The following is a 13598-nucleotide window of genomic DNA, read 5'->3' on the forward strand; positions in this document are numbered from 1 at the left end:
CAAGTCATAATTGTATTGTAATATTGAATTGATCATGTTGTGTCTGTGTACCATCATTATGTGGACGATTATTAGCTTGGGTGAGATATGAAACGGTGACAGTGGGTGGATGGTCGTTGGTTGTGGCATGCATTTTGTTCGTGTAAAGAAAATGAATCCAAATAATGTTAAAGGACTTGCAGCCTCGAACACCAAGGAATCACACCATCTTAAATACGCAATGACTTTTCTTGTCGATCTTCTAAATTTAATCACTTTAATCCTATAAGCAAAGGAAGGGAAAAAGAAAAAAAAATGCAACCATATCTTCATATTCATGTTTTGGGATCACATTCTTGGGCATTAGGGTTGATTAGAGCACAACCTTGGTAGAAAAGATGCATAACCCATAGTACTTCACTCCTCTATCCATTCCCCCTGTCTCTCGTACACTCCCTCTATCCACCCAAGAGCCCATTATTAACATACCAAAAAATGGAATTCGCTTCCAGTTTACGATATACTTGAAATAGTGAACTCCGGAAACCCCGATCTTAAGAACGGCACAACGCGATCCCTTATGATAGGGAACCCACTCCCGTCCATATAAAAATGCGCTCCCTAGAAGTCATGGAACTCGTTCCCTTCCCCATACCATGTACAGATGTCACAGCCCCGCGCCTTGCCCCCATACTGTACTTGCTAGAGGGTAACAGGGTGTGGGATCGCGATCAGAGGTAGCGAATACCACCTTGTTACCCTCCGACAAGTACGGTATGTGGGTAGGGTGTGGGGTTGTGACAATTTATGGTATCAGAGCAAGCAGGATAGGATTTTTGGCCTAGAGAGTCTTGGTTGTGTCCTTAGAGTGGTTTTTGGATAGGCTAGTAACTGGGTGTTCCTGTTTTAGGTCAAGATGACGAGGACTCGTGCCAACAATGCGAGTTCTAGTAACGAGAACACCGAGCCTTGGGGGACTTCTTCAAGACACTCGGGCCATGACTCAAATGATGAAGGACTACATGCTCGCCACAGCTGCCTCCGCTCCAAGCCAAGATGACAGTGGATTGATTGAGAGGTTTAGGAGACTTGCCCCTCTTGCATTCTCAAGACACAGGGGAGCGGAAAAGGCTGAAAAATGGAAGAGGCAAGTAGAGAAGATATTTGAAGTGTTGCATTGTTCCGACGAGCAGAAGGTTGGACTGGGGCCCTTTATGTTAGAAGGGGATGCCGAGCACTGGTGGAATTCGGTGAGGTAATCCTCGGAAGAGACAAAGGGGATGCCGAGCACTGGTGGAATTCGGTGAGGTAATCCTCGGAAGAGACAGAGACTAAGGCAACCTGGGAAAGTTTTCTAGTAGCATTTAATGAAAAGTACTTCCCCGATTCAGTTCGACAATGAAAAGAGGTGGAATTCATTGAGCTGCAGTAAGGGAGACTGTTAGTAGAGCAGTATGCAACTAAATTTGCAGAGGTCTTTCGCTACGCGCCACATATCATCAATACAGAGGCGCATAAGGCGAGCAAGTTTGAGAGGGGCCTCAAGCCAGATATCCGGGGGAGAATAATGTTAGCCAATCTTAAGACATTATCCCTATTAGTGGACCTAGCTATGAAGATTGAGAAAGATTGTGGAGAGTTTCGATTAAGGAAGGAAGGAAAAGTAAGGTCCGCACCATCTGGGAGTTTTGAGAGGAAGACTCGGGCCGCCTCCTAGAAGAGACTTTAAGGGAAGACTAATCAAAGCAACCAAAAAATCCAAAAGACCTTCCCGGGCGATGTGAGGGATAACCGATGCCCGGCCTGCTCGTAATGTGGAATGAATAACCACTCTGTGGCTGAGTGCCACAAGAAGTCGAGAACGTGTTTTGGTTGTGGCAAGCTTGGCCACCTAATCAAAGACCGCCGTGTGAAGAGGCCAGAAAACCGATCAAAGGCTCAAGATCACAGAGTAGGAAGCTAAGGCGTCTACCTCAGTGATCCGAGGTACACTCTCTGTTTGTGATAGAGAAGCTAGAACTTTGATAGACCCTGGTTCTTATCATTCTTTTGTTGCACCTCACTTTGCATGCCATATAAATGTTGAGCCTTCACTTCTTGACTGGACTTTAGAAGTATGTACACCTATGGGGCATTCTATGGAAACTGATATGGTATATAAACAATGTGGAGTTTTACTTGAGGGGTTTGGCCTGCCCATAGACTTGATACTTCTAGATATCCGGGACTTTGATGTTATTTTGGGCATGGACTAGTTGTCCACACACTATGCCATCGTTGACTGTCTCGATAAGATTGTTACTCTTAGACACCCTAACCGATCTGAGTGGCATTCGCCACCTCGGGTCGCAATCCCTCACCCTGTTACCCTCCGGCAAGTACGGTATGGGGGCAGGGGGTGGGGCTGTGACAACAGAGCTCGCTCCACCATCTAGGGAACTTCAAGATAGACTCGCTCCGCGCACCCGTTCCCGTTCCCATTCCCGGAACTGTTCACATTCTTGTTCCCGGTAACTATGGGTTGAATCCCATTATCCACAATTTGACTATATCTAATCACTTTCTCAAAATCCTAGTAGATCTCCAACCTTAATTTAATATCCACTACATCTTCTAATCTACCTTGAACTCAAAATCTTTCCAAAACTTATGGAGGTTTTCCAAGAAGAATATTGGCCAACTTTGTTCTATAATCTAGTCACCTTTCAAGAAATCATGGAAGTATTAGAAATCTCATGGAATCTTGATACTAAATCTTCCTAGAGAGCCATTTGTGGAGCACCCATCCACCATAGGCAAATTTGTCCCAAAATATAATATCAAATATTGTGTCATGTGGACCCCATGATTAGGGGGTCCCCTTGACTCCTCTTGTCATGTTGCCCTCTTATGTGGCCTACAACTAGGCCCTACTTTGAAGTACAAAGGATCTCCTAAGTCCCCCCATAGATACCTCTTATTTTCATAAACACCTTTCTTTTTAAGAACTTTACAACCCCAAAATAAGATGACTAACTTGAGAAAATAAAAGTATTTAATTTCTCTTAGAAAGCCTTTGGAAAAAACCATTAAGAGAGTGTGCTACCAATGAGATAAAACTCTGATTAGTCACACCATGTCTGCCCTATAATTGCACCCAACTAAAACGAACCCAACAGAACCATGACCCACATGTCTCCCATGCAAGGGGCTCATAATTGGCATATCAAAGCTAACCAAAACCAAGGAACCATAGTGTCGCTACAAGTTACAAGTTCCCCCTCCCAAATACAAGTGTGGTCCAACCTGGACACTATGTCTAGACACACTCTTCGAGGTATTGGACATGCATGGTACCGATCTATCACTTGACCAAAGAAACCGTAGTTTGTAGTACGAATTTGTGTAGGATGCCTTGTCCAGGCTTCCCAGCCTTTAACCTCACAATGCACTATCCTATCGCCCAAGTGTTTTGGTTTCCTCCCAAGTGTTTTGGTTTCCTCCTAGACAACAATCCACCATTTGGCTGACCCCAACCTCTACTAGGGCGTCCCACAAGCCGACCTTTGCGATGCATCCAAAGGCTATTGCTAGCTTTTATCCATTTATGGTGTAATTCCATCTCTAATGCAAGTTTAGTAATAATAGGAGTAGAAACGAGGAAATAGTTAAAATTGATGGTCAAAAAATACCTAAAAGAGATTGTGTCCAATATCTAAGGTCGATAATCCAAGAGAATGTTGCACTTAGAAATAGAGTTGGATGGGCGAACTGGACATGTGCATTTGGAGTTTTATATGATCGCCGCATACCATTGGGATTAAAGGGGAAGTTTTATAGGATTGTTGTAAGACTAGCCATGCTTTATGGGATGGAATGTTGGGCGATCAAGAAACAACATATCCATAGGATGAGGGTAGTTGAGATAAGGATGTTGAGATGGATGAGTGGTAAGACAAGAAAATATAGAATTTGGAATGAATATATACGAGGGAACTTAGGTGTGGCCTCAATAGATGCTAAGACGAGGGAAAGTAGATCATTGTTCAAAAAACCGGACTGCTCAGTGCCTAGGCGGCCAAACTGAGCGGTGGTCCCTGGGCAGCCGCCTAGGCGGTACGGAACCCGTCTAGGCGGCCGCCCAGGGCCTGCGCCTTGCCCAGAAGTGGAAAAGTATATTTTTTTTTGCGTTTTTTCAAGATATAAGAGTTTAGAATGATGGGTTTTAGGTTCATTTGCAACCTAAACCCACAAGAACCCCTTTTAGAAAGAAAGAAACCTCCAAAAAACTACATTTCATTGGATCGAATCATCGAAGTGTTTCTCAAAGTTTGGAGTTCGAGCAACCAAAGTAAGTGCATTTTTTAGATAGCTTGTTTTATTAAGAGATGTCTTTCTTCAGGAGTTAGTCGGAGTGGAGATCCGGGTTGGAAATATGGATACAAGCGGAATCCAAATGACAAAAATTGCGTTAGATGCAATTTTTGTGAAAAAGATACAAAATGAGGCATAAACCGGTTTAAGAAACATCTTACCAGTATTAAGGGGGATGTTGCCCCTTGTAAAAATGTTTCGAAAGCTCTTAGAGAAGAGATTAAGCAATTTATAAGTTATGTAAAACAAAAACAATAACAAAATCTTTGTCATAGATCTATTTCTATTTCTACTACTTTTAGAAGAAGTGATCCGGGTTGAAAGTATGGGTACAACCCAAAACCAAATGACAAAAATTGTATAAGATGTAATTTTTGTGAAAAAGATACTAATAGGGGTATTAGCCAATTCAAAAAACACCTTGCTGGTGTTAGAGGTAATGTTGCTTCTTGTACAAAGGTTCTTGAAGCAGTTCGGGATGAGATTAGACATTTTCTGAATTTTGAAGAACCAGAAAAGGATGAAAATAAGCCTTGTTCTATGGAAGTATCTTCTCCAGGTTCTAGTCGGAGTGGTGATCCGGGTTGGAAGTATGGTTATAACCGGAATCCAAGTGATAAAAATCGTATTAAATGTAATTATTATGGAAATGATACTAATGGGGGCATTTACCGGTTTAAAAAACACCTTGCCAGTATTAAGGGGGATGTTGCCCCGTGTAAAAATGTTCCTCATGCTCCCAAGGAGGAAATTATACAATATTTGAGTTCAGAGAAGCACAAAGAAAAGAGTAGAGCAGCCAAGACTCCTAGGACCTCATCTGCACAGACTACACATACTAGTAAGAGGAAGGTAGAAGAAGAGGAGGAGGAAGAGGCAGATTCAAAAGAAGCAGAGGAGGACGAGCGTTATATTGAAGAGGGAGATGACTATGATGAAGATGGCCTCAACTCTAATGCATATGATGAGGCTTGCCCTATTGATATTCCCTCTGATGATGATGATGACGACGACTGAAGATTCTTGCCTCTTGGTACTGAGTGTTGAGCGTTGAGTCTGTTAACTGTTGTGTTGAGTCATGAGTGTTGATTTTTGTTAGAGTATATATTTTCTAAATTTCTGTATATTTTTGTTGTGTTGAGTATTGACTTTTATATCCTACACTTGTATGGTTTTACAATTTACTGTTTTAACAATATGGATTATCAAAATTCTCTTCTCGACGTCTATCCTTTTTTTTCAACTTGGAATATGGTATATTGGTTATTTGGTATGATTTTTACTTTTTATCAATTGGGCAGCCACCCAAGTTCTGGGAGCCCGCTTAGGTGGCTGCTTAGGCGCTGGGTGGCCTGGACCCCCCAGGCCGCCTAGGACCCGCCTAACGCTTTTTGATACACTGAAGTAGATTTAAGTAGGCTGGCCATGTGCTACACCAGTTTGGAGATGTGATTTGGTTCAAGTAGAAGGCTTTAAAAGGGCAAGGGGAAGGCCCAAAAGGACATGGATAGAATTAGTGAGAAAAAATATGATGACTTTTGGTCTTATTGAGAGAATGACCGTTGATAGAGAAGAATGGATGAACATGATTCGTGTAGCTAACCCCAGTGTTTCAGAAAGGGCTAGGCGACCTAGGGGGTCCAGGCCGCCGGGTGCCCAGGCAAGCGCCCAGAATCTGAGCGACCCAGTTGAATCCAAAAAGGATTCTGTAGTTATGTCAGTATCAGTTATATCTATTGCAATACATAATTCAAATTATACTATATATTAGCATTTAGCACACACTCCATAACTATAACCATAATCCATAAGTCGGTTCATACTCCATATCCAATTAAAACTTAAAATTTTCCAACCAACCAAATTATCAAACCAAGTTACCAAATAGTATCAAACCAATACTGAAGTACACCACCATGAGGAAGAAAGCAAAATTGAATTATAAAACTATGAAAGTAATACTTGAAGACTCAAAAGAATCTTCAATAGTTGAATACTTCATTCAAAGTTTAAACTTCAAAGTTTAATAATTATTCAACATTCATCATTCATTCATCATCAGAAAATCTTGGGTCAGCTACATTGGCATCATATTCATCGGAGTCGACGGAGTCATCACCCTCCTCGACATATTGGTCATCCTTGTCCTCCTCCGTCTCTTTTGAATCAGCCTCTTCTTCCTCCACCCTTGTTCTCTGTGCAAAAGATCTAGTGGCCCTAAGAGGGTCAGCTGATGTCCCTGAAGCATCCATGACCATGTCCCATGTTAATCCTTCATGCCCCTTGACCTCATCATCATCATCAACTAACCACTCCATAGCATGTCCCATGTCAATACTTCCCCCCAAGCCTTTCCTCATCACTATCATTATCATCATAATTGACCCGAATCCCAGACCTAATCTCTACTATAGCGGCAAATCTCTTATCTTTTTTCATTTTTACCATATTCAAAAAATTGTTTTTTTCCTCTTTAACAACATCAGGAGTCTTTTTATATGGGACAACATCCCCCCTAATACCAGTAAGATGTTTCTTGAACCGGTTTATGCCCCCTTTTGTATCCTTATCACAAAACTTGCATCTTATGCAATTTTAATCATTAGGATCTGGGTTATAGCCATATTTTCAACCGAGATCACTACTCCTATTAGATCTCGAAGAAGACATTTAAAAAATAATGCAATTTACTAAAACAATAAAAAAAATCATTTTGAGTTTGATTGCTCAATCTTCAAACTTCCACCTCAAAGATGATTCTAAATACTCAAAATTTTCAAAAAAACCCCCTAAATAACTTTGCAAAACATCTAAAAGTAAATCTAAGATCAATGTGTGATGTTTTGATCAATTTTTGTTAACTTTGAGAAACCCTTCGATCCTAAAAATTCACCAAAAACTAGTTTTTTGGGGGCTTTCTCTCTCTAAAATTGACTCCAATAAGTTTTAGATTTCGAATGAACATAAAACATTAATTGTTGGCTCTTTAATACAAAAAAAATGACCAAAATTACCCCCACCAAAACTTATTTCTGCCCCTAGGAGGGGCACAAGCCCTAGGTGGCCACCCAAAGTCGACCGCCTAGATTGGCCGCCTAGGCCTGGGCGATGCGCCCAGGCCTTTCAGACCGCTTAGGTGCTGGGCGGTCCACTTTTTTAATCACTGGCTGACCCCAAATAATTGGGATACGTCTTGGATGATGATGATGATGATTCCACTCTACCTAACCAAGACATAACCACAAGTCGAGGTGAGGATGACGCAACGCTCTTAAGTCCCAACCATAGATTCCGCTCAAAACTGGCACTAATGTTAAATCACAATAACGACTGCTCTAAATCCCATAGAACCTCCTTATGTCATGTTTCATCTATGGAGCCAAACACTTTCATGTAAATTGGGAGTCTTATTTTATGAATATGAAAAATGCATGAGTATACAAAATATATGGGGAATACATGAACTACAAATCAGGAACCAAGTGTTGAGGCCATATAATGCACACAAATCCTAATAAACAATGACGTTATGCGATTGCAACAATTGTAAGAAGATGTCGGGCATGTGTAACTATTACTGTTTGAATGAAGGTCACTTTGCATTCAATTTTATTCCGAATTGCTGATGTTTGTAGTGATATGGTGAATATTCCTCAACTATTTTGGAACATGCTGAACAAAACTTCACCTTACCATCAGTCGCATTTCAACCAAGTTATAATGGTTTGAAATTGCTGTTGCGACTTCTACCATTTTGTATATCAAGCTAATATGCTAGTATCCTGATATGTATGTGATTGATTGGACACATTTCTTTTAGACAGGATATAGACATGACATTCTTGGTGTCCAGGCTTAGGCTAAGCTATTGATATAGCCAAAGTTGCTCAAATGAACTATTGTCTAGGAGCTATGAAATGAAGCTTGGTTTTAGGTCTATAAAATGAAATAGATAGAATGGGCAATTCATTTTATGGTCTTCCAAATCAGTGCTCTGGTTACCATTTCCCCAGCAAAACACCCTTCATCAATGAATGAAATTCTGATTAAGAAGATGCACAGGTTTGGATTAAAGTCATTTGAGGATATGCACAAGTTTGTATGGCATGGGTGTCAGGGTTAGTGACCCTATCAAAAATTGGAAGGGTAGTTTAAGGGTTTAATGTATTCTTGCAGACATTTGGCAGTAAGAAAATTTTGTAAGAAAGAGAGTGGCAATACTTGGGTTCGCATTGACAAAAGCCTGGGTACTAGGCTAATCTGGAATTGTTTGTATTGGAAGGAACTGGAAGTGGAACCCATCAGGGTATACCTGCTTTCTGTAGCCTTAAATACAATTTGCATACCATGCACCCTGACTGTGAAGTAATTGAGACTTTTAGCTTGAGTTCTTGAGCCATAGAATCTGTGGTTATTTTTCTTTTTCTTGGCATGACCCTTAGATACGCAAGGAGTAGAAACTATCAAGCATAGAAAAATAAATTAGAAAGGAAAAAAACAGATGCTAATGATTCTGAATGTGTAATACACAGGAAAAGACGGGCAAAGGACTGAAATATTTATCAATACCAACCTGAAAATGTTTTTTGTAATCCACTTGTACAAAGGATCTACACATTTTGAAATGGGCATTTAGATTTGATCCTCTGATATTCAGACATTCTTTTAACTTTGTTGGATGTCTTAATGTCAAGGAATGCATATGTTTACACATATCTTGTTATTTGGCACACTTTCATGTATTAAGACATTGAATTCCTTTAAGGATAAGTGTTCTATGACATTAATGAATTATGGAAATACCGCCGTCCTTTGTTTATCTACCTTGTAGAAATGATGGATGATAAAGAAAGAGAGTTGAACTGACCTAGGATCAAGTTTTATTCTGGTGGATTGCGATCTATTTCCTTTACTGTACATTTTAATGGATGGTGGTAACCCAGTAGATAATGACCGAGAATTATAATTTCCCTTGATATTTCAGCAATTTAGCCCCTCATTTGAAATCTCCATGATGGCACTTCTTCCTATATCAAGGGGATTGAGCTCCCTTAGTCAAATAGATGAATCGATTCAAATAATAGCAGCATGAAGTTTCGTTCACAGAGTACCACCAGTTTGAGTTACGTGTTCATCTGCCTCTCTTTTTTTTTATATACAAGCAGAGTCTCTGTGTTGTCAATTTTGTTGTTTGATTTGTCTAGTTGTGGCATGGCTCTTACTGAAGTTTAGTCCATGCCCTGCCAATAGGCAATCTGCCACACTAGAAAAAAAATTAATAAAAAAAAGGGAGATCTTTTTATGTTTTTGTCAGTGGACTATATGAAAAGATGTCAAAGAGCGTCCATGACAAGTCTAGAACCACCATTGCAAGCCAATTTTTCGGATCTCTTCATTGTTGCTTCTTGTTTGTAATAAATATCACACAGTGAACTAAGTTATTGTGAATTGATCTTTAGATACTATTTGGTGCATATTTTTGCTGCCCTTGATGACCTAGTTTTACATGCTTGCAGGTGGTCCAAAGGCAGCATGTGTTGGTTGTGCGGGTTTTGCTGGATTCTCGGTTATGATTGAGAAGTTCTTGGACAGGCATGATTAATGAAGAAAGATATTAAAAAGCAAAGAGCATTGAAAGTCCTGGTCTTTGCATATCCAATTTTGTAATATTTTCATTAATTTTCTGTGTGAGAGAAGATGGAACATAGAACAAGCGGGAATCTCTGTTCTCTTGGTGTTCTTTGTAACAAAGTAATATGTCTTTCAGTGACTTCCACAGAGAAAGATGGGGTCCATGTTTTTGAAAAATAATTTTGTTTCCTGGAGTCCTTGTAGGCTTTCAGTTTCTCTATCATGTAGCAGCTTACAGCTTGGGTTTTGAAGAATTGGATTATTTTTGAAATGTTATTCAAATGTTAGCGATAATGTTAAGACATTTGAATCAGAGCAGAGAGAAAATGAAAGTAGAGAAAGAGAACTTGAAATGCAGTTCTATGTTTGTTTGCATGGAGGCTTCACATCCATCAATGAACCTTATCCTTAGGCTTGGTCAACATAGTCCCAATCACTGTCATCATTCGAGACTTATCCCAATTATTTGGGATCGGCTACCGAATTATGCACTTTCATTTTGCTTTATCAAGGGTCATACACTCAGTGAGACCATAAGTCACTATAAGTCCTCTTTATTATTTCCATCCATGTTCTTTTGAGTCTTCCTTTAATACATGATAAATTGAAAAAAATTTCGAACACCTGAAATCTTCAAATGTACCACCTAAGTTTGTAGTAAACTTTAGATGCATACATTTGAAAATCAAATTGAAAATTATCTTTATAACGAAGTACCAAAGATGTTATCACATGTAAAGTCATGTGAATTTAATTATGCAATTTTTTGAAAAGTTCAAGACTTTGTCCAGCACCATCATAGAGTCTGTGGCCGTTATGTGCATGGTTACCTAAGTTTCTTTCTGGGTACAAATGCCCAGTTCTGATATTGAATCATTTTTGGTAATTTTTATATGAAATAATACTAGCATGCAAGAAACATGCATTGATGTCTACTTGAAAAAAGTCCATGAGTTATACCAATTATTAGACGCACATGATACCCGAGAAAGAATCTCACCCCAAGTGGTGAGTTTATGGTAAGCTCCTTATAACAGATTGCCTGATCATGGGCAACCCCGTAGGTGAACCCCACAGTCCAGAAAGATTGGAAACTTTCCAACCTTTCAAAACCTAGTCTTTTCCCAGGCTATTAGGGCTTGGAAAGTAATTGATGGTAAGGAATCAAGAAGAAGAGGTTTTGTCTTAACTAGTGTATGTCTCATGTACAAGGCAAACACGGAGACGACCGATTACTTGTTTCTCATTTCAAATTGTAGGGAGGTCGGCCATTTGGAAGTGCAAAAGGGATACGTTGTATGCGATGTCTCAGATTGCTTGTTTCTCATATTAAATTGTAGGGAGGTTGACCATTGAAAGTGCAAAAGGGATACATTGTACGCAATGTCAACCTTTATTGAGAATGATTGTGAAACTAAATTTTGATAGAAGCTCTTAATGGACCCCAAGGCAAGCAAAAATAAGGCGACTAGAAAGAGAGATGGTACAGATCAGTTAACACATGCCCCAGTGATACTTGTACAGCAAATAAGGCTCAAGGCCTGTTCCTTTCTACAAGACCTCTTAGTAGGTGCTTTTTAAAACTTTTAGTTAAAAAGTGAAGTTGACAAGATATATATATCAGCCATCATAAAAGCTAACTAATTATATTGGTTGGAATAGCCCCTAGTTTTAACTTTGACAAGATATATATATCAGCCTTCATAAAAGCGATCTAATTGTATTGGTTGGAATAGCCCCTTAGAGCCGAGAAGGAAAGTTGAGCAATCTGTAGTTTACCGTGCTTTAATGCAAGCAATTCTCGGTGTAAATTCCAGCGTTCAGTCACTCAGATATTTGGTCTTTTTATTCATTAATACAAAGTGATGCAATCCCTAGGTTTCCTTATCTCTTGCTTTTTTCTATCATTTCTTTTCGAAAAACCACTCCCTTTTTCTCATCTCTCCCTTTCTAGACCTACGAGAGACATTTCTAGACCTACGAGAGACAGCATTGTGGTAGGGGTGGTAACGGGTCAGGTTCGGGTCCGGGTACAATAGCATTGTCGTAGGGGTCAAGTCCAAGATTTGGACCTAGACCTGACTCACCGGATCCAATATTTGGACCCAGACCTGACTCACCGGATCCAATATGTAAACCCATACCCAGACCCAATTGGATCAATTAAAAAATTGCCACCCCTATATTGTGAAATGCTTTGTTCCGCGTCTCTCTCTCCATTTAGGTTCTTTCTTTCTAAGGGCCTGTTTGATAACTAGAAGCAAGTGTCTATTTACTCCTTTAGGTAAAACTCCACCTAGCGTAAATTTTAGGATTCAAAATCTTTAGAGATATAACCTCTTCAACCTATAGATTAACTTCAATAAAAAAAGTTCCTAATTTCACCTCTCGTACACCTGAAAAAATAATGTCGCAAGATTGAAAAATTTTAGGTTGGATACTTAAGTGCCAAGGAGTTATTCTAGAAAAAGTAAAATCTGATGATACAAGGGACTTGAGAAAAAAGAATAAAAAAAGATGAGGCTATTTAACAATTTCACAAAATATATAGGATTTTTATGAAAAGTTCTTTTTTTTTTTTTTTTTTACTAGAAGTACTTATCTTTAGTATTTCTTATATTATCATCATCGTCAGAGGCTTATTCCAACTATTTGGAAAACTAAAACTATTTGTTAGTTCTTATATATTATGTTTAACAAAATCTATGATGGCTTCCGCCAAACAACACCTCTTATACTTGTGAAGGCCTCAGTCCAACATAAAACAACATTAAGCTTATGTATTTAATGGTTTCAGCCAAGAAACTAGTAGACCTACGTCTATGTAGAATACACTAATGTCTATCACAATATTATATCTATTATATATTCAGTTCTCATCCAAACATGGACTATATGTAGCCCAAAACTAAAATAAAATTTCAGTTAACCTCTCTCTCTCTCACACACACACATTGATATGAAGTCAGATAGCTCTCTCTCTAACTCTCATCTCGTTCATCACTGTTGTCCTTCCTGTCAGGTATCTCTATCACTCATTTGCTTTGGGTTTCACCTTTGTTTCTCTCTCCTCAGACCCAACTGATGCTACCCCAAATCCTTTATCATTGGGGCTTTTGTGACATAATAACATCTCTCAATTTAGCCAAAAAATACTCTCCTCTCACTATCTCTCTATCTCTGTTTCTCTCATATTTAGCTGTGCGCTTATCTTGTCACTTCTAGCCCCAATCACTCTCCTCAAGCCTAGCTACCTTCACATGCCCCCACATAGAACCTTTCTTTTGCTTAGGCTTTTCTGCATGAGTTTCTCTCCATTCTTAGGGTTTACTCCTTTCACATCATGTTCTAGAGTTTCTTCTTTCAGGCACTATTGATTGTACAAAGCTTCGAAACTTACCACTGAATGCTGTTTTTTTCATTCTAGTGAGGAATAGCAATAGTTTGTGTCTTTTCTTGTACATCTAAGCACTTAATACAAGAAAAATAAAATTATAAAAGAGGAAGATTAAATTCATCTATATTAGTACAAACTATTTGACTAAGTATTTGGTAATATTACCATCATCATTATCACCATTTTAGCTTTTTCCTAATTAATTGCGGTCGGGTACATGAATCCTAGTTCTTCATTC

General features: G+C 39.2%; 1 protein-coding gene across 6 annotated transcripts in view; it reads left to right on the forward strand.

Annotated features, from left to right (window-relative positions):
- LOC18433791 (Mitochondrial import inner membrane translocase subunit Tim17/Tim22/Tim23 family protein) overlaps positions 1–10276 on the forward strand; it is a 42318-nt gene extending 32042 nt beyond the window's left edge. For 3 of the 6 annotated variants that reach the window (XR_016047307.1, XM_011624888.3, XM_011624887.3), the window contains one exon: positions 9849–10276. Coding sequence is in view for 4 of the 6 variants with exons in the window: in XM_011624888.3 (XP_011623190.1) it covers positions 9849–9934 (86 nt within the window). In the remaining 2 variants the exon portion in view is untranslated. Of the gene's footprint in view, positions 1–9316 lie in introns of all 6 variants that reach the window. The other 3 variants (XR_016047308.1, XM_088855469.1, XM_020666964.2) reach the window with 1 other exon arrangement.
- Positions 10277–13598: the final 3322 nt, after the last annotated feature.

This window comes from Amborella trichopoda, chromosome 13 (assembly GCF_054954075.1).
Source record: "Amborella trichopoda isolate Santa Cruz 75 chromosome 13, AtrichopodaSantaCruz75HAP2 v2.0, whole genome shotgun sequence".
In the NCBI taxonomy this organism is placed as follows: domain Eukaryota; kingdom Viridiplantae; phylum Streptophyta; class Magnoliopsida; order Amborellales; family Amborellaceae; genus Amborella; species Amborella trichopoda.